At 41.4% G+C, this 20565-nt stretch overlaps 1 protein-coding gene across 1 annotated transcript in view; it reads right to left on the bottom strand.

Annotated features, from left to right (window-relative positions):
* Positions 1–20565, bottom strand: part of LOC129696471 (gamma-soluble NSF attachment protein-like) — a 30253-nt gene that overhangs the window by 6249 nt on the left and 3439 nt on the right. The window contains exons 2-10 of the mRNA XM_055634397.1: positions 19794–19861; positions 19299–19383; positions 16990–17007; positions 14971–15001; positions 13685–13794; positions 11780–11846; positions 7833–7903; positions 4361–4439; positions 4027–4106 (exon numbers count right to left, since the gene is read on the bottom strand). Of these exons, the coding sequence (XP_055490372.1) occupies positions 4027–4106; positions 4361–4439; positions 7833–7903; positions 11780–11846; positions 13685–13794; positions 14971–15001; positions 16990–17007; positions 19299–19383; positions 19794–19861 (609 nt within the window). The remainder of the gene's footprint in view (positions 1–4026; positions 4107–4360; positions 4440–7832; positions 7904–11779; positions 11847–13684; positions 13795–14970; positions 15002–16989; positions 17008–19298; positions 19384–19793; positions 19862–20565) is intronic.

Raw genomic sequence — 20565 nt, forward strand, 5'->3', positions numbered from 1 at the left:
AAGGTTACTATGGTAGTCTGAGGTGGCAAGATAATCTTTCCCGTCCTATGTAAAGAGATCTGTGCCAACTTTCTCCCGTGGCCTTGTCAGTAGCTCATGACTCATGAGTGTCTCTTTTTGCTGGCTCGCCAGGTGCGGCACACATCACATGTAGCAATATACTGCTTGGTGTCGCTACTCATGCCAGGCCAGAATAGGCATTCGCGTGCTCGTCGCAGGCAGTCTTCGACGCCTAGATGTGAAGAGGGTATCTTTTCTTTTATGTCTCTTCTTAAGCTTATCGGTATGATCACGCGCTCGCCCTTGAAAGTCAAAACATCTTGGACTACGAGCTCATCCCTATAGCTGTAATAAGGCGTGAGCTGCTCTGGTAGCCTATCTCGTTCACTAAGCCAACCACTGATGATGACACATTTCAGCATCTGTAGTGTCTTCTTTCGCTGTTTCCTCGCGAATTTGCTCGAGATGCTCATCTCGAATTGGCAAGTGTGATACCATGTTTACCTCCTCGAACGCTTGCTCTCTGCTGGGAGTACCGCTAACTGCACACGACAGTGTATCCGCAAGGAACATGAGCTTCCCCTGACAGTAGCTGATGTCGAAATTATAGCTCTGTAGGCCGAGTAGCATTCCTTGAAGACGCTTTGGCGCTTTCACTAGCGGCTTCTTTGCTATCATTTCCAGCAGCTTGTGATCATTGATCACGCTGGTGAAACGACTAAATGTGCATTGATGGAAACGCTTCATTGCAAATACCACGGCGAGCATCTCCTTCTCAATCGAGGCATATCGCAATTCGGTGTCAGTTATTGCTCTGTTCGAATACGCGATGGGACTTCCCTTTTGGAGCAAGGCTGCCTCCAGTTCCTTGTTGCTCACGTCACACTGAATCGTCAGCTCCTCCTTGGGATTGTAGTACACTAAGATCGGAGCTTCAGATACCATCTGTCTGATCTTGGACATCACTTTGTCCTGCTCAGCAGACCACTCCCATGGTATGTCTGGTCTCGTCAGCTGTCTGATGGGCTCAAGGGTATCAGACAGGCTGGGTAGAAAACGGCTCGGGTAGTTGACAAATCCAACTACCCTCTGCACACCCTGTACATCTGAGGGTGCTGGCATATTGATGACATCTGCGACCTCTTTGGGGTCGGATTGCAGTCCTGTGCTAGCAATCACATGTCCTAAAAAGGTATCTCAGTTGCTCTGAATACAGACTTGTCCTTGTTAAGTTTGATGTGTTGCTGTACACATCGCTGAAGCAACTGCTCGAGTTTCGAGTCGTGGTTGATGACCGCGTCTTCCATCGCCTTTCCCTTACCGTAGATGAGGATGTTGTCAGCAACGCAGATCACTCCAGGTAGCCCTTCGAGCGCTTGATGTAATCTTCGCTGGAAGATTTCAGACGATACACTTAAACCGAATGGCAATCGGTGCCACCAGTAACACCCGAAAGGTGCGTTGAACGTCGTCAGATTGCACAATTCATCGTCAAGTTTCACCTGCCAGAAAGCTGAGCTCATGTCTAGCTTACTGAAGATCTTCGCTTGGTCGAGATCTGGCAAGATGTCCTCAATAACTGGGAGCGGAAAGTATTCTCGCTTCAGCGCTTTGTTTAGCAGTTGTGGATCGATGCACACCCGGAGATCGCCATACTTTTTCTCCGCGACCACGAGCTGGCTGACCCAACTCGTCGGCTCATGAACTGGTGCGATCACGTGACTCTTTACCATGCGCTCTAGCTCCGTCTTCACCTTCTGCTTTATCGCATGAGGTAAACGTGGTGGCGGTAAGACTGTGGGTTGCACTTCCTCGTCAATCTGCAGGTGTGCTTCACCAGGCAGGTCTTTAATTCACCATCAAACACCTCTGCACAGCGTTCTTCCGTCTTACCCGTTTTCTCTTTTACAACCGTCGACATGTGTACATGGTGAAAGCTGTCGTCATTTACAGTGATCAAATTCATTCGCTGACAAGTATTCATTGCTTCCTAGCAGTGGTGTGAAGCCATCCCTGACCACAATGAACTCCACAGAACATTTGCCGTTTGTCTTGGGGTTGAGCAGCTTAACCCGGCAAACTCCTTCCGCATCCTTTGTAGTGTTGTTCCACATCATGAGCTTCTTTTGACAAGGGGCAAGTGTGTGGTCTACGCCGTGTAAATATCTGCGTGGCAAGATGTTCACGCTCGCTTCGCTGTCCACTTGGAAGTCAACCTGCTTCCCATTGACAAGCATCGATGCGTAGACATCATCTTTAGGCCACACTGTGTTCCTTGTGAGCATGATACTGTCAATGTACTCAGTGCTCGTGTCACTTCCGGCCTGGTCATCCACTTTGTAAACTTTATTCTTTCTGCACACTTTGGCAAAGTGGTTGCGACTGCCACATGCCCTACACGTCTGCCCGTAGGCTGGACATTGCTGTTTGTCCATTGCATGCTCCTTGCCACAATACTTGCACACTTTCGCTTCATGATTGTGCTTGCCTTGGCTTTTCTTAGGCTTAGTCCACTTGCTTTGCTTGTGTGGGTAATGCACAGCCCGCGCCTCTCTTGCCGCTCGGCTGTCTGATTTCGTGGACTGCAGCAGCAGACCTGCTACTTCCAGTGAAAGCTTGGAGATGTGACTCGGCAGTCTGGGGACTCTTGCAGATGTCGATACATCCACTGAAAGTGAGCTTCCTTTCCTGCAGCAAACATCTCGTCTGTGAGTCGCTAATGCCCAACACAATCTTGTCACGGAGCAAGCTATCCGTCATGCATTCGGACAGTGTTCTCAGGCCCGCGAGGAACGATTCAAAGTTCTCACCTGCATCTTGTTGAAGATGTATCGCTCATACGTCTCATTCTTCTCGCCAATGGCATAGCCCTCGAACGCACAAATGATATCAACCAGTTCTTAGTTCTCCTCGTCATTGGCGAACACAAAACTGTCATAAATCTCCAGTCCTGACGGGCCAATTGCATGGAGAAACAATGCCGTCTGATATGCTTGTGTTTGCCCGTCTAGCTGTGCGACCACGCTGTAATTTGCCCACATCCAGCCAGTTTGTTTTCCAACCCTCAATCACTCCGAGGTTGATGGTTAATGGTGGTCGTATACCGCTCACGGGAGGCGGACCGGCAGCGCGCTGTGGAGTGTTACAGGTGGCCGTCTGCATAGGCCGCTGGTTGCCCATCTCCTTGTCCTCACTCCACTCGGCTTGAGGCGGAGCGGCCGTCTGCCCCACCCTTCCGGTTGCCATGTCGTTTTCCAGCAGTTTTAATATTCTCCGTGCCTTAAATGCTGCTCACTCACCAATCCTACGGCGCTTGGCAGTTTCACTAGCCTTTAGCTGCTAACACCTACGCATGCCTCTACTTTATTAAGTCAATAAAGGCACATTACACATATCATAACACTCATAATTATTACTTGAACAATATCACATTGCCCCAAATTTTGTTAGTTCTGTATACCAAGAAATCAATCCAAAATATTTAATTTGTACATTTTCCATGTTTAAAAAGAACAAAAGTCTTGCATTTGGATAATCCACCAACAGGTCTGTTTTCAGTGGCATTGTCCATGAGGCAAACAGCGACTATGATATTAGTCCATTTTCCTGTTTTTCTCCCAGTATTAACACGGTGCTCTTTGTAATCAGTGAGACAAAATGCTTCACTAATGACACTGCCACACTTCAATTGCCAGACCAGTGTACGTCCCTTGTTGGTCTAGAACCGATACCTTTCGACAAATATATGACCAGATATAATGGTGCAAATTACTTGCATGGTCCAATATTAAAATTGATCATAAATTGGTATCAATATTATACTTTCAAAACGGATTCCAACCCTTCATACTCATTTCACACATAAAGCCAAAAATCAATGAACAAACCCATCACACTGTGCAGTGTATTATCAAAGGTCAGTATACTAACCCCAGGGGCTAATAGATCTGCATTCTAGCTGTCAGTTTTATTCAGGTAAAAATACAAAATTCACCTCAACAAATAAGAAAATTGGTTAGTGCTTACCTATAAGTTTCTCTAACACATTTGTCAGCAGCTACGTAGTCGTTCCTGTGTAGGTGAACCAACACTTGCGCAATTGTTTTCTGGAGCAAAAAAAGTAATATTATGAGCATTCGTGGAATATACACATGAAAAGATTAATGAAGGATCCTTAACACGTCAAGAATAAAAGGCTTTCTATCAAGCCACTGTAAAGATAATGGGTAAGTTAACAAGAATACAGAGGCCTGGAGACACAAATTCACACCCCACTGGGACATTAGAGGAGCTTAAATAACAGACACTATGGGCTAAAGGGCCTGTTCCAGTTTAATGCATATTCTATGCATTTCATTACCTTAAAACATGTTGGGTAATTCTCAATTTCCTTATAAATGTTCTTTTCCTTCTGAAGTGATACTGCAGCTTCATCAAGCCTTAAAAATAAAAGACTGGCACATTTAATAGCAGCTTTAAGCATTAAAAAAAACTACATTAAAAATAATTGTTTGTGATATGGATAATTCAAAACAGAAACATGTCTCCCATAATCCCTGTACATGGTTCCATTTCCTACCGATATATGAATATGGGGAGAAAACAAGAAAGGAGTTCTGATTTTGGATGATCATATTGAATGGCGGTGCTAGCTTGAGGGGCCAAATGGCCTACTCCTGCAGCTATTTTCTATGTTTCTATTATTTTTAAGTAACATGGATCACAAAACCTCACCATTGTTCTCTATTTGGCAAAAACATTTCACTTTTGCTCATTTCAAGTAGTGGCATTTCAAGTAGTGGCCAATCATATTTAACTGAAAGTCATGTCAAAGTACACCAGCTTTGATCTGGCTATCATCAATCAATGGTTTTTCGAAATACTACAGCAATATTACCATGAAAATCAATTCAATGTTTGTCAGTTCTCTTTCTGGTCTTCATGAGACTACCTTTACAAATATCACTGAAATAGTAAACTTGGACATCAAAACTAATGCCTGGATCCAAGAATAAACATCTTAACAGGTTTATGATGACCTAGATACTTATATATTGTGGAAATGCCTGCCTTGATGCTTAATGAAGCTTTATTTGTCACATATGCAACATGATAGCAAAATTATTTTTGCATATATTACACATTCCATATTTTGGCCCCAATTCCAAAGTCCAGTGGACCTGCACACTCAATGTACTCTCTCTCAGAGTCACATCAACTCTATACTAATTCTCCTGCCACCTACCTCTGCTGGAGGCAACTTGCAACAGGAATCAACCTACCAGCCCATCTTTAGTATATACGGAAGGAAACAGGAGCATCCAATGAAGTCCCACACTATCATAGGGAGATCACACAGACTCCTTGGCTGCATCCTGCTTCCATCTCTGTTCTTATGTTCCTGCCTTATTGTCCCATTATCAATCCCTAGGAAGGTGACAGATAATGATCAACTGGCACTTAGCAATAATCTCATCTCTAATGCTCTGAATTTTGCCAGCACAGATCAAACTGTGGTCCTCATCATATCACCAGTCCAAATACAAACATAGGACCCAAATCCAGACTCACATCCAGATTCTGACTGCGGCATGGTGGAGTACTTGGTGAAACTCAAAGCTGGTTGGGTCAAAGTTCCTATGCGCCAAAGTCACACGAAAGGCAAATTCTCTATTTACGAATTAACTCACCAATACCAGGAGATCACTGGTTCCCACAAAAAGCATTTTAGAACTAACCCATTATCTTCAACTAGATTATGCCCACAAAGTGATAAATTATATTCTTGGCATTCCTTCAAGGCAGATACTGACACCTCAACGTTGAAAGGCAAAGCAGAAAGCATCTTGAAACAAACCCATTATCTTGAGCCAGATTATACCCACAGTGATAATTTATATTTTCGGCAGAATCTGTCCTTCATGACAGATCCTGATCACCTCTCCTCACCATTCATAGGCAAAGCCAAATCTCCCGACATCAAGCAGCCTAAGAAGCAACATTGATCAACAAGATTAATACCATAGATAGACAAAATGCTGGAGTAACTCAACGGGTCAGGCAGCATCTCTTCTTCTTCTTCTTGCGTATGGCGTGCACAGCCTAAAGTTGTAGGACAACTTGTTCTATTTGATCTTATTTGATTGTGCACACCAGGTTGATTGCATTCGTCGAAACAGGGTGGACCACATGACGTTTGCAATCTCCCACCCCCAGCATCTCCCAAGAAAATGGATAATAGACACTTCAGGTTTAGGTCTGAAGAAGGGTCCCAACCCGAAACCTCACCTATCCATTTTCTGCAGAGATGCTGCCTGATCCCGCTCAGTCACTGCAGCGTTGTATGTCTATCTTTGGTATAAACCAGCATCTCCAGTCTCTTTTTATATTATGTTAATACCATGGCTAGCCAGGAAGGTTAGAAAGGTTCTCCTCCTGGATCCCCAATATTGGGCAGGTCTGTGATGGAATATTTAAGCCTTGATGGGTACAAAATAAAAGTGTAGTAAACACTATATCTAGGACAAAGTAGTCTGCCTGGTGAAAATCTATTATCATCAGTAGTCTGTTCCCCAAGACAACATCTCCATAGACAATGAAAGTGGGTGCACAGGAACTCTCCTTTACTACCAAATCACCAGCAATGGCCACAATCATCCCCCCAAACTCCAAGATCATCCTTAAGGTTGCTCTTTCTGACAAGCACATTATATGAAGCCGAACAGGCATTATGGAGAGGAAACAAGTACTGATCATAGGAACAAATGAACCACATGCATTTAAAAAAAAATAAAAAATTAAATGATGCTTGCCATTGGTGCATTCCTATTCATTTCTCACCGAGCCATTCATTTTCCAACTGTACTGAGTACTTTCACTGCCCAAAGCATGACACTTTAACAACAATCCCAAATGCCTCAAGTGGGGTAAAGGAAAGAGAGTTCACGTGGCGGCCCTGTTTTCACCAATCTTTCCACCACCACGCACAAGTGCAAGACAGACACCATTGAATGCAGATGCCGAGAAGTGCGTTCAGCTCTGGCTAAACAATTTCTAATCTTGTGTGTGGACTCGATAAGAAGAAGAATGCCTCAAGTACAATTAGTGCCTGGCAAGGAAAACAAGTCGGCAATGAGAAAAAAGGTGATATACAGACATGTAATTGTTTACCTACATTAACAGGCTGCCTAACAGTCATCTTTTTCACAATGTTATCCATCCATTACTATATTGTGCAATCATTTACCAAACATCACGCATTCATAATAATATCATGCAGGGAATAGATGGGGTAGATGCACAGAGTCCAGAGAATGGGAATCAAGAACTAGACAACATAGGTTTACTGTGAGGGGGGGAGGAGGGGGGGGAAAGATTTATTAGGAACCAGAGTACACAGGGTGGTGGGCATATGGATCGAGCTGCCAGACGAGATACTTGAGGCAGGTACAATAACAATATTTTTTAAAGCATATGGACAGGAAAGGTTTAGATGGATATGGGCCAAAAGCAGGCACATGGGACTAGTGTAGGGTAGAATTAGATTCTACAATGAGCTGCATGGTTTAAAAATAAACACAGAATCAAAGAGGCAGCACTGAAATAGGCCCTTCAGTCCACAACAACCATTAAGCACTGATGAAAAGATAGCTAATGTTATAGGTAGCTAAGGCTTGCATGGGTCAGCCCAATACACAAAATTAAAACAATGGTTTTTTGAAAAACAGACTGGAAAGGGAAGAGATGTTTCAAGAACAGAAAGCATCCTTCCCTTTATTAATGTTCATTTGTGTCTTTAGCGAGGCAAACAGTACATTGGAAAATAATCTCACCTCCGCCCCCTGACAAGCAGCCTGGAAACCTTTCCCATCAATTCAGCAGACTGTCGTAAACGCTCTTCATTCTATCAAATGAAAAATCCAAAGTCAACATAGATTCATCAACCATTTGAAACGTTTTCACTATGCACAGAAGCAAATTCTTATATTAAAATCAATTGCCAATGATAATTCATGGTTATTCTCATGTTCCTAGTGCCATCCCTAACCTTTTTCAAGGGATGCAGCTTTGGTATTATAATGCGAGTGATCACAGTATACTATAATAAGTTAATAAGTTATAGGAGCAGATTCTGTGGCAATAAATTCCACAGATTCACCACCTTCTGACTAAAGAAATCTCTCCTCATCTCCTTTCTAAAAGTACTTCCTTTTATTCTGAGGCAATGGCCTCCTGAATTCCTCTGCAGTCCATAACAGTTGACCACACCACCTTTCGCCATGCCGCTTCTCCAATCTCCAACTTTGCATGATGCTCTTCTTTGCATCCACTTTAATTATTTTAATAGGTGTAACATCTTGTACTTTGAAAGGTCAAATGTCAGTGGAAACTACACAGTTTATTGCAAGATCCTTAACAGCATTGATGTTCAGGGGGATCTTAGGGCCTCAGTCCTTAGCTCCCTGACAACACAAGTACAGTGGTAAAGAAGGCTTATGGCATGCCCACTTCCATTGGTTATGACATTGAGCATGTGAGTCAAAGTTATGATGCAGCTCTATAAGACTTCGACTGGGCCACATTTGCAGTGTTGTATGCAGTTCTGGCCGTCTCATTAATGGACGTGGTAGCTTTGGAAAGGGTGCAAAGGTTTACCAGAATGCTGCCTTCGTTAGAGAATATTACATGGCCCTCCAGAATGTTTGGGACAAGACCTATCATTTAATAATTTGCCTCTGTACTCCACAATTTGAGATTTGTAATAGAAAAAATAAAATTACATGTGGTTAAAGTGCACATTGTCAGATTTTAATAAAGGCCATTTTTATACTTTTGGTTTCACCATGTAGAAATTACTACTGTGTTTATAGATAGTCCCCCCCCCCCCCATTTCAGGGAACCGTAATGTTTGGGACACATGGCTTCACAGTTGTTTGTAATTGCTCAGGTGTGTTTAATTGTCTCCTTAATGCAGGTACAAGAGAGCTCTCAGCACCTTGTCTTTCTTGAGTATACCTGGAGTATTGCGTACAGTTTTGGTCTCCAAATCTGAGGAAGGACATTATTGCCATAGAGGGAGTGCAGAGAAGGTTCACCAGACTGATTCCTGGGATGTCAGGACTGTCTTATGAAGAAAGACGGGATAGACTTGGTTTATACTCTCTAGAATTTAGGAGATTGAGAGGGGATCTTATAGAAACTTACAAAATTCTTAAGGGGTTGGACAGGCTAGATGCAGGAAGATTGTTTCCGATGTTGGGGAAGTCCAGGACAAGGGGTCACAGCTTAAGGATAAGGGGGAAATCCTTTAAAACCGAGATGAGAAAAACTTTTTTCACACAGAGAGTGGTGAATCTCTGGAACTCTCTGCCACAGAGGGTAGTTGAGGCCAGTTCATTGGCTATATTTAGGAGGGATGTGGCCCTTGTGGCTAAAGGGGATCAGAGGGTATGGAGAGAAGGCAGGTACGGGATACTGAGTTGGATGATCAGCCATGATCATATTGAATGGCGGTGCAGGCTCGAAGGGCCGAATGGCCTACTCCTGCACCTAATTTCTATGTTTCTATGTTTCCAGTCTTTTCATCACATTTGGAAACTTTTATTGCTGTTTATCAACACAAAGACCAAAGTTGTGCCAATGAAAGTCAAAGATGCCATTATGAGACTGAGAAACAAAAATAAAACAGTTAGAGACATCAGCCAAACCTTTAGGCTTACCAAAATCGACTGTTTGGAGCATCATTAAGAAGGAATAGAGCACTGCTGAGCTTACTAATCGCAAAGGGACTGGCAGGCCAAGGAAGACCTCCACAGTTGATGACAGAAGAATTATTTCTATAATAAAGGAAAATCTCCAAACACCTGTCCGACAGATCAGAAACATTCTTCAGGAGTCAGGTGTGGATTTGTCAATAACCACTGTCCGCAGAAGACTTCATGAACAGAAATACAGAAGCTACGCTGCAAAAATAGGATGGTCAGTTTACAGTTTGTTAAGTACTTAAAAGAGCAACCACAGTTCTGAAAAAGGGTCTTGTGGACAGATGAGACAAAGATTAACTTATATCAGAGTGATGGCAATAGTAAAGTATGGAGGAGAGAAGGAACTGCCCAAGATCCAAAGCATGCCACCCCATCTGTGAAAACATAGTGGTGGGGGTATTATGGCCTGAGCATGTATGGCTGCTGAAGGTACTGGCTCACTTATCTTCATTGATGATACAACTGCTAATGGTGGTAGCATAATGAATTCTGAAATGTATAGACACATCCCATCTGCTCAAGTTCAAACAAATGCCTCAAAACACATTGGCCGGCAGTTCATTCTACAGCAAGACAATGATCCCAAACATACTGCTAAAGCTAAAGCAACAAAGGTGCTTTTCAAGGCTAAAAAATGGTCAATTCTTGGGTGGCCAAGTTAATCACCCAATCTGAACCCAATTGAGCATGCCTTTTATATGCTGAAGAGAAAACTGAAGGGAACTAGCCCCCAACTCAAGCATAGGCTAAAGATGGCTGCAATACGGGCCTGGCAGAGCATCACTCGAGAAGACACCTAGCAAATGGTGATGTCCATGAAACCCAGACTTCAAGCAGTCATTGCATGCAAAGGATATGCAACAAAATACTAAACATGACTACTTTCATTCACATGACATTGCTGTGTCCCCAACATTATGGACCATGTATAAACTCAGCTATAATTTCTACATGGCGAAACCAAAATGTATAAAAATGGCCTTTATTAAAATCTGAGAATGTGCACTTTAACCACATGTGATTTTTTTTATATTATAAATCTCAAATTGTGGAGTACAGAGGCAAATAAATAAATGATGGGTCTTTGTCCCAAACTTTATGGAGGGCACTGTAGCTACAAGGACAGGTTGGACAAATGTGGATTGATTTCTCTTCTCACATGCCATGTATTTTATCTAGTTTGGCTAAAGTCAGATTGCTTTGTTTATGTCCAAGATTCCAGAAGAATCAACCTTGGCAAACCCAATAGCAATATTGATTGAAAGATACAGCATTAAAACAGGCCCTTTGGCCCATCAAGTCCATATCAACCATCAATCGCTTGTTCACACTAGTCCCATGTTATCCCACTTTATGCATCCACTCTTTACACACTCAGGGAAATTTATAGATGCCTATTAACCAACAAACCTGAATATCTTTGGGATGTGGGAGGAAACCCGAAGAGACCAATGCAGTCATAGTTTGATTAGTACGGGTGTCAGAGATTAAGGGGAGATGGCAGGAGAATGAGGTTGAGCGGGAAAGATAGATCAACCAGGATTGAATGTTGGAGTAGACTTGATGAGCCAAATGGCCCAATTCTGCTCCTATTACTTATGAACAGAGAAAACTGGCAAACTCCATTCAGACAGTACTCAAGGTCAGGATTGAACCCAGGTCTCTGGTGCTAAGGCAGCAGCTCTAGTAGCCACAGTGCCACCAACCTGATCAGTCTAATTTACTAGAGCATTTTGACAACAATCGAGTCCCTCAAGAGCTGTTCCTGTGATCTGTGCAAATAATTAGGAGTTATGATTTACTTAAGCAGTGCATGGTTATTCTTTTGCTTATGCTCCAAATAAAATAAATAATTTGTTGATAATTTTCTTTCAGCTTATATTATTTAAAAATGCTACAGGTATTATCTATCCTTAATTATTTTCATTGGGTTTAATACTAAAAACAAAAATACATAACCAGAGCTGGGTTTTAAAAATTAATATAAATAATTAACTTAATTATCCACAACCTACCTCATATACTGAGGCAGCCCGTTCATAAAGTTCAACAGCTTTTTCCAAGTTTACATTTTCTATTAGCCTGAAATGAAAAATAAAAATGTTGCACTTCATAACTGAAGACTGTCAACTGTAAAGTGTCTCCGTATAGTCTGTAGATAGTTCTGTGACACTGCTCTTCTATCACTGGGACTGTGATCAGTCGAGAAACACAATGGAAATTCAGAGATTCAAATTTTTAAAATTGGGCTCAAGAACTAGGTGGGAGGTGACTGCAAGACAAAGAAACGAAGCAGGACAAAACTGGAGGTAGAATATACATAATCTGGTGGATAAATGAATTTGGTTTATAGTCATGATTAGGTTTCAAATGGCATTAGTCCCGTAGATGTTATTTATTAATTCATTCATTCATTGGGGTGAGAGATTGCAACCTTCACGTGGTCCGCCCTGTTTCGACGAATGCAATCAACCCGGCGTGCACAATCAAATAAGATCAAATAGAACAAGTTGTCCTATAACTTTAGGCTGTGCACGCTATACGCAAGAAGAAGAAGATTCATTCATTTTTCAGAACTGGGCATCACAGGCAAAGCCAACATTTACTGCGCATCCTTCATTGCCCTTGGGAAAGGTAGAAACAGGGAACGACAGATGCTGGTTTACTAAGACACAACTGACACAACATGATACTGACTGTAAAGGGAAATTCATTTCGTTGTCTCTAATTGAGACAATGACAATAAATTTGAATACAATACAATACAAAATGCTGGAATAATTCAGTGGTCAGGTAGCATCCCTAGAGAATATAGGTGATGTTTCGGGTCAGGTCTGAAGAAAGGTCATGACCCGAAGCATCACTATTCATGTTCTCCAGTGATGCTACCTGACCGACTGAGTTACTGCAGCATTTTGTCTTTTCTCACCCTTGAGAAGGATGGTAGTGAACCAACGGTTACAACCAATGCAGTTATTCTGGTGCAAGTACACCCACAATACCAGTGCCTAAGAGGACAGATGCCCACAGCCGCAGATGGCGATCAGAAAGCAGTTAGTTGTCTTGGATGGTGCCAAGCTCCTTGACAGCTATTGAAACCGCAAGTGTGAATGTGGCCCTGGCATACTATGTGAAAGACAGCACATGCAACAGCGAAATACTCTTTTGATATTCCACTTGAGTCTGGTTAGTTTGTATCCTGATATGCGGAATGGGCCAAGATCCCATAATTTATATCCATTAAGCAGAGAAAGTTAATTTATGGAGAACAAGGATAGAGCAGTATATATGCAATAGCATTTGATGGGGCTGCAATATGCACTAGTCTACAAGTGGCGCACCAGTAGAGTTGCTGCCTTACAGCGCCAGAGATCCGGGTTCGATCATGACTACGGGTGCTGTATGTGCCCTGGTTTATGTTCTCCCTGGGACCATGTAGGTTTCTCCAAGTGCTCCGGTTTCCAGCAACATTCCAAAGACGTGCAGGTTTGTAGGTTAATCGGCTTCTGTAAATTATCCCCAAAGTGTCGGATAGAACTAGTGAACAGGTGATCACTGGTCGGCACAGACTCAGTGGAGAGAAGGGCCTGGTTCCACACTGTATCTCCAAAACTAAAACCTTTAAAATAAGCTTTTATAAATAACACTGCTGGGTGTCTTTTTACATGGTCTACATTTCTCAGACTAATTAGAATTTACCTTAAAATATTTGTGGAGAAATTCATGCAATGTAAACAATTTGACAGTGGAAAAATTATTATAAACATAAGACATATTGTGTACAAGAGATAACATTGATATAAAGCATATACTGCAATGGTGTATATTTCACTTATTGGGGTTCAATCAAGAAACCCAAGGTTGCAATTACAATTATAAAATTAGGAATTGCTTAGTTGATGCAGTTTTAAATTCCTTACTTTCCAGCCCGATCTAGCGCCATGGCAGCAGTGTCAGGGGTTCCGTTCTCCACAAACATCATGCTGGCTTTCTCAATGAAAAAAACTGCTTCAGGCAACTTGTGCATTTCCTATTTAAAAACATATTATACACAGTTTCATTAGGCAAGCTGCAATTAACATAGGATAGGCGATTTGTAATCTCAATGTAACAATGCAAAATCAGTTGGGAATTAATGATGGGAACCAGAGTGCTATACCCATAATTAGTTAAATGAAAAAAGAACCATGTTAAACACATGGCAGAATTTCAAATATTGTTACTTCCCCCAATTAAAATAATCATACACAAATTAATCCATATCAAGATGTGTAGAAAGGAACTACAGATGCTGGTATATACCGAAGATAGACACAAAGTGCTGGAGTAACTCAGCGAGTCAGGCAGCATCTCTGGAGAAAAGGATGAGTAATGTTACAGGTCAGGACCCTTCTTCAGACCCATTTCGGGTTGGGATTCTTCGTCAGACTGAAAACGCATCTTACCAGCAACATCACCCATCCTTTTTCTCTAGAGATGCTGCTTGATCTGCTGAATTAATCCATGTCAAAATGTACATTAAAATCATTATAGTAATAACCATAGCTCAAAAAGTGCAATAATAAGTTAAAACATAAAGGCTACCAGGACCTGGTAATGGGGGGTAGAAAATAATTTTTTAATAAAAACACGGTTGGTATATCCCTTTTTGCGGAGTTTTGTGTTACAATAGAGCGATTGATTTTCCTTTCTTCCTTTTTTTTTCTTTTCTTTTTAGGGTCTTATTTACTTTCTTTGCTTCCTTCTCTAATTCCTTCCCTAAGGGTTATCTTCTCCCAACACTTTCCTGCACCTTCACGATTCTTGCTTACTTTCCTTACTTCTTTTATTTCTATCTTTTTTAAAGCTCAAAAAATGAAGTGGTACAACATAATGTAATAAGATATATGCGATGTATTAATGTAATTTACTGTACTGCTAATAAAAAAAAATAAAATTTAAAAATAAAGTGCTATTCCATCTACAATATAGGTGTTCTGGTCTTCACCGAAATGTCGCCATCATTTTCATAATACATAATTCCATTGGGCAAGTCGAAAGCTACATGCAAATAACAAATAACTTGGAAATCTTACATCACAAAACTGCCATATTATTGGTGGTATAAAGTGAATATTCTTACTACTATTCATTTAAATATATGAATTTTACTAGATTTTATTTTCTAGAAACAATTTTTAGAATTCAAAATAGCCAAGGGACGAACCTTCAGCATCATTCCAGCCTGTTCAAATGCTCTGTGGAGAAAATGAAATAGATCACAGGCAAGGGATATATAACTGAGTGTAAACTGACGATACCAATGAAAGGTGCAATCCAACAAGCTTGCACACTCAGAAAGCTAACCGATTCAGTCCAAGGCAAAATGTTGACTACAAAATGAACAATAGCATTAATTGGAGACAGGAGCAAGTAAGAAATGGACCCTCCTAAGCAAAAAAAGTAAAACAGATTGCTGGAGGAACTCGAAGGTAGACACAAAATGCTGGAGTAACTCAGTGAGACAGGCAGCATCTTTGGAGAGAAGGAATGGTTGACATTTCTGGCCGAGACCTTTCTTCAGACAGATGGAGTAGAGGGGAGATAGCTGGAAGAAAGAGGTGAGGGGGGAGAGATAGGGGCCAGAGTTGACAAATAAAAGGGACCTCCAGGTAAAGGGGTTGATTGGCAGATTAACCTGGTGGGGAAGGGAAGTGTGGAGGTAATAAATGGCAAAGACAAAAGAGTGGAATCTGACGAAAGGAAGATGGGGGATGAATTGTAGAACCAGAGGAATGGTAGTAAATGAACTGGAGGTAGAGGGAAGAGCAGAAGAGGTGTTGATGAACTGATGGAGGATGAAGGTAGGGGGTGGGAGATATACAAAATGGTATGCGTTGAGGGAATGTTGGTCGATAAGAAGGGAGAAGCTTAATCTGAAATTGGAGAATTCCATGTTCATGCCAGCTATCCAAGCAGAATAAGGGGTGCTGTTCTTCCAGTTCTGACTGCTTGGGGTAACTGGACCTCCTAGCTGTTAGCACATTCAATTTCCCTTCCCATTACAACTGGTCTGTCCTTGCCATCCGTCACTGCCAAATTGAGGCCACATGCAAACTGGAAGAACAACACCTCATGACTCCAGCACGGCCTCCCTTTGAGCTATAAAGATTCTACGATTCTGACAGAACATAGAGGCTCTACTCCTTATTACAGCCAGTGTTCACACAAAAAGTTAGGAGTTAATAACTACCCTCAACAAGAAGATAGCACTTGACCAACTAAACCTTCAAGATGTTCTGGTAAAATTGAGGTCAATGGGAATTGGTGAAAAGTCTTGTGTCAGGAATCAACCTAAATAAAGAGGAAGATGGCTGAAGTTTGGAAGCCAATCACCATAGAAGTTCCTTTGAAAATGATTTGGGCCAAACAATCATAGGATAGTGGCCAAGATAAAAAGGGCAGAAGTGATTTGACATTTGCTATTGATTGTGCCATCTTTAGTTCAATTCACAACGCTTCAGCTGACAAAGCACTTACACACACCTAGGGAGGGTTCATAGTCAAGCTACTTAAGTATCAGGCAAAGACATTCTGCAACCGGAGAATCCTACCACATCATCTTGACAATCAATGCATTACCATAATTTAATCCCACAACATTAACATACTGGGTAAATGTTCACCATGAACCAGGAGAGGCGCTACAACAGCTATCAGAAATTTGCAAATAAAATATAATCTGACAGACAGATTAGGAATTTAACTAAATTTTATCAATATGCCTCATTGAATGCTGCTCCAACACAACTCAATAACTCAAAACCATCTAGAACAAGAGGAAACAATTGGGAAATATTTGCTGATGTTGCCAATGACACCTACATCCCTTGAGGGAATAGAATCTAGTGTTAATAAAATTATTGACAAATTTAGGGTTTCAAACATAAACCTAGACAAATAATCCTCTCTTTTCAATCACGTATTTTTAACTGCCTAGAAATCCAAGCAAAAGATAAAATAATAGATCCGATTGGAAATGATTTGGAAAGCACTGAGTTATCCTGCAACTTCACCGTATTCAGCCCGAAGAATGATACCCATCCGAACCGTTGTTGGTCCATTCCTTCCACAGTTGCTGCCTGACTCAGAATTCTTCTAGCGCTTTCATTTTTGCTCTAAATTGTATTTATTTATATTCAATTAAAATTCTGGGATACACTAAAAAGACATAGAATTTACTTACTTAGCAGCGTGGAAGAAACTAAAGTGAATAGACAGTTAAGGAAGACTCATAAAAGCAAAAAAACATTACAGATATTCATTTGATCAGGCAGATCTATTTTTCATTTAGTTCTTGTCATTACTTGAAATGCAACAATAATTCATTAGCTTCTTAAAAGGTCATATTCATCCGTTCATTTTCATGAAATATGATGACATTTTAGTCTTAAAATGAAAACCCCATTTAAATCATAGCACTTCACAATCATTTTAAAAGCATATTTTCAAATCTGCTATATATGTCTATTTTGGTGCTGATCATTCCAGCATGTTCGGTTTATGATTCAGATTAACAGCATTTGCAACATATTGCTTCTGGGTGCATCATGTACTCCAATTACTGGGCCAAGAACCCAAATCTTCTGATTCAGTGCAAAGCCAAACAACTCAACCAAGCCAGCCAACTCCAACTGAAAAGCCTGACAGGTTTTAAACGTAAATAAATTGAGCCCCAGCACCATAAGATCCTCCAAGGATGACAGACTAAATAAAATTAATTTGGAACTTTATAAATACAAAATCCAACCACATAATTAAACTCAAAAAAGTACAACATATCATATATCATATCTATCTACATACTTTTAAAACTCTGTGTGTGTGTGTGTGTGTGTGTGTGTGTGTGTGTGTGTGTGTGTGTGTGTGTGTGTGTGTGTGTGTGTGTGTGTGTCAGATTAGATTTTCAGATAAGATTTTTGGCCTTTGATTCCTTGGTCCGCCAAAACCACACGCAAAAACTCAAAGAGATTAGTGGTTAGTGTGTGTGAGAGACGCGGCAGGCTGCTCCCCTGAATTCCATAGAGCTGCCGACAGCTTTCGTGCGTGAGATGGCTCGCTTCATTTCCAGAACATTCTGAACGCGTGACGCACGCCCTCTCTCCCCCCTCTCCTCTCCCCCACCCTCCCTCCCCTAAAACCCCCTTCCCTCCTCTCCACCCAATCCCCCCCCCCCCCCCCCCCCTCTCAGCCCTCTCTCTCCCCTCCCCTGTCCTCCCCATCTCTCTCACCCCTCCTCCCTCACCCTCCCTCTGTCTCTTGCCCTTCAGTCTCTGCCCCTTTCTCACTGTCTCTCCCCATTCTCTCTCTGCCCTCACTCTCTACCCCCCCCCCCCCCCCCCCCTCTAAACGCCCCTCCGGGTTGGGGGCTATGCGTCAGTGGATAGGGCGGTTATGGGGTAAAAGGAGCAAATTAATAATATTAATATAATATCAAGGGGGGTAGTTAGCGTGTGTGCAGGGTAGTTAGTGTGTGTGTGTGAGGCCGCATACCGCCCCTCCCCCACAACCACACTTTGGGGGAACAGACCCAACAGGTCTGCACTTGGTCTAGTGTAATTTAATTCAGTGAATTGACATTTGAAACAGTATTTACACAATTCTTTCCCACAGTTTTATAAGAAGTGTGAAGTCCCAAAGTATAATCTATCCATGTTCTCCAGGGATGCTGCCTGACCCGTTGAGTTACCCCAGCACTTTGTGTCTTGCTTTGTAAGAATATGTGGAAAAGGAGTAGGTCCAATAGCCTCCAAGCCCAATTCAGAATTGAATTAGATCACAGCTGATCTTGGAATTCACCACCATTCTCTCCATATCGCCTCTATTCCCTTAAAGTCCAATGTGCCACACACATCCCTGTTTTGGTTACTTCTGGGAGTCAGAGTCATACAGTGGAAAAACAGGGTCTTTAGCTCAACTAGCTCACACCAACCAACATGCCCCACTTACCTAGTTCCACCTGCCTGCATTTGCCACATATTCCTCTAAACCTATCTTATCTGTATCTACAGTAGTATCTTGTGTCGGAAAGAACTGCAGATGCTGGTTTAAATTGAAGGTAGACTCAAAATGCAGGAGTAACTCAGCGGGACAGACAGCATCACATTCCTTCTCTCCAGAGACGCTGCCCGTCCTGTTGAGTGACTCCAGCATTTTGTGACTATCTACAGTAGTATCTTTACTAGAATGTAGAATTTAAAAACTAAAGATACTTCTTCTCTTCCCCTAGTTCTACCCTCTCCTTTCAGAAAAAAGCCTCTCATAATCAACCCATCCAATTACTTTGCAGTGTAAAAGCAGGCTGGTCTTCACAAAAACTCAACTAAATATGCAGCGAAAAAAAAAGAATCTATGATATCCTCTGACAACATTAATCTTATCAAACTAAAATAACCTCGTAGTACGTTAAAGTGTATTGGAAGAAAATAAAAATCAAGAAACCGGTTTCCATGAAGGAGCCGTTCTCGATAGTCATTAGTAGCCTGAAAAGGATACGCTCTGTTGTTCTGATGTGATTCAGCTTCTTTTAGGTAGGCATCCTTAGCTTGGTCATACTGCTTTGCATTTTTGAATGCGACAGCTACATCAAAACAGATACAAGAGGAAGTTACATGCAAAAAAAAAAAAAAAAAAATAAATGGAAAAGGATGCTGCATTATTCTGACATCTTGTGGTGACGTAGTACAAGTTAAGCAAAAGATTAAGCAAAACAAATAATATTTCAATTATAACCACGCATTGTCCTACAGTTCTGAAGGGGCTGCTTCTGTGCTGTATAACTATTTCTTGAAACATTTGATATTATGTACGTGTCAATTCCAAATGGTGGCATCAGGCTGGAAAAGGATTTTAGACTTACTTATTGGTGAAGATAGCATGCAACTTTCATTGTAAATGGATTCGATATATAATATGGCATATAAAATACGCTTTAGATAAAAATCATCCCGAAACCTCTCTAAATAATGTCAGACAGGAAAACACTCTTACCCGCCTTTGCATATTCAGATGCTGCACCATCGAAATCAGGTTTCCATTTTAAAAAGCCAGTTTTCAGACTGGAAATAAAACAGGATCAATATTAAAATTTGAAATAATTTACTTTCATAGCTATATGTATTAAATAAAACTTGTCTTGCACATCTCCTTTAAACTTTGTCCATCACACCTTAAAGCTGTGCCCTCTAGTTTCATAGCTACATTTGTATTAGACTGAAGTTGACCTTGTAGGTGAAAACAATACTGCACCTACTTGGAAATATGTTATCGGTCTGAATTTGCAAAAGGCGATAAATTCTAAATTTACAGATGACGCCAAACATAAAAGTATGGTAAGCAATAATAAAGATGAAAACATGGACTAACAAATTGGCAAACACTTAACTGTATAAATAAGTTAACAAGAATGAGGAAAACCATCATGAATGAAATAGTTCAATTTTAAAGAAAATTCAAAAAACTGGGGAATCTGGTAATTTGGGAAGGCTGGAAGAATTGCCAAGGTAGCTTGCCACCCTGGCCATTACCCTTTCTCTCGTGTACCTTCCAAGAGAAGGTGCAGGAGCTTGAAAACTCAGCCATCCATCCCCACTGCTATCAGAATCCTGAGCAGATCACCTTTTTCACACTCTCTTCCCAGAGGTACTGTTAATTATAGGTAGGAAATAACTGCAAATGCTGGTCTAAATCCAGTCTGAAGAACGGTCTCGACCCAAAACGTCACCCATTCCTTCTCTCCAGAGATGCTGCCTGACCCACTGAG

The sequence above is a fragment of the Leucoraja erinacea genome, chromosome 4 (genome assembly GCF_028641065.1).
Source record: "Leucoraja erinacea ecotype New England chromosome 4, Leri_hhj_1, whole genome shotgun sequence".
Classification (NCBI taxonomy): domain Eukaryota; kingdom Metazoa; phylum Chordata; class Chondrichthyes; order Rajiformes; family Rajidae; genus Leucoraja; species Leucoraja erinaceus.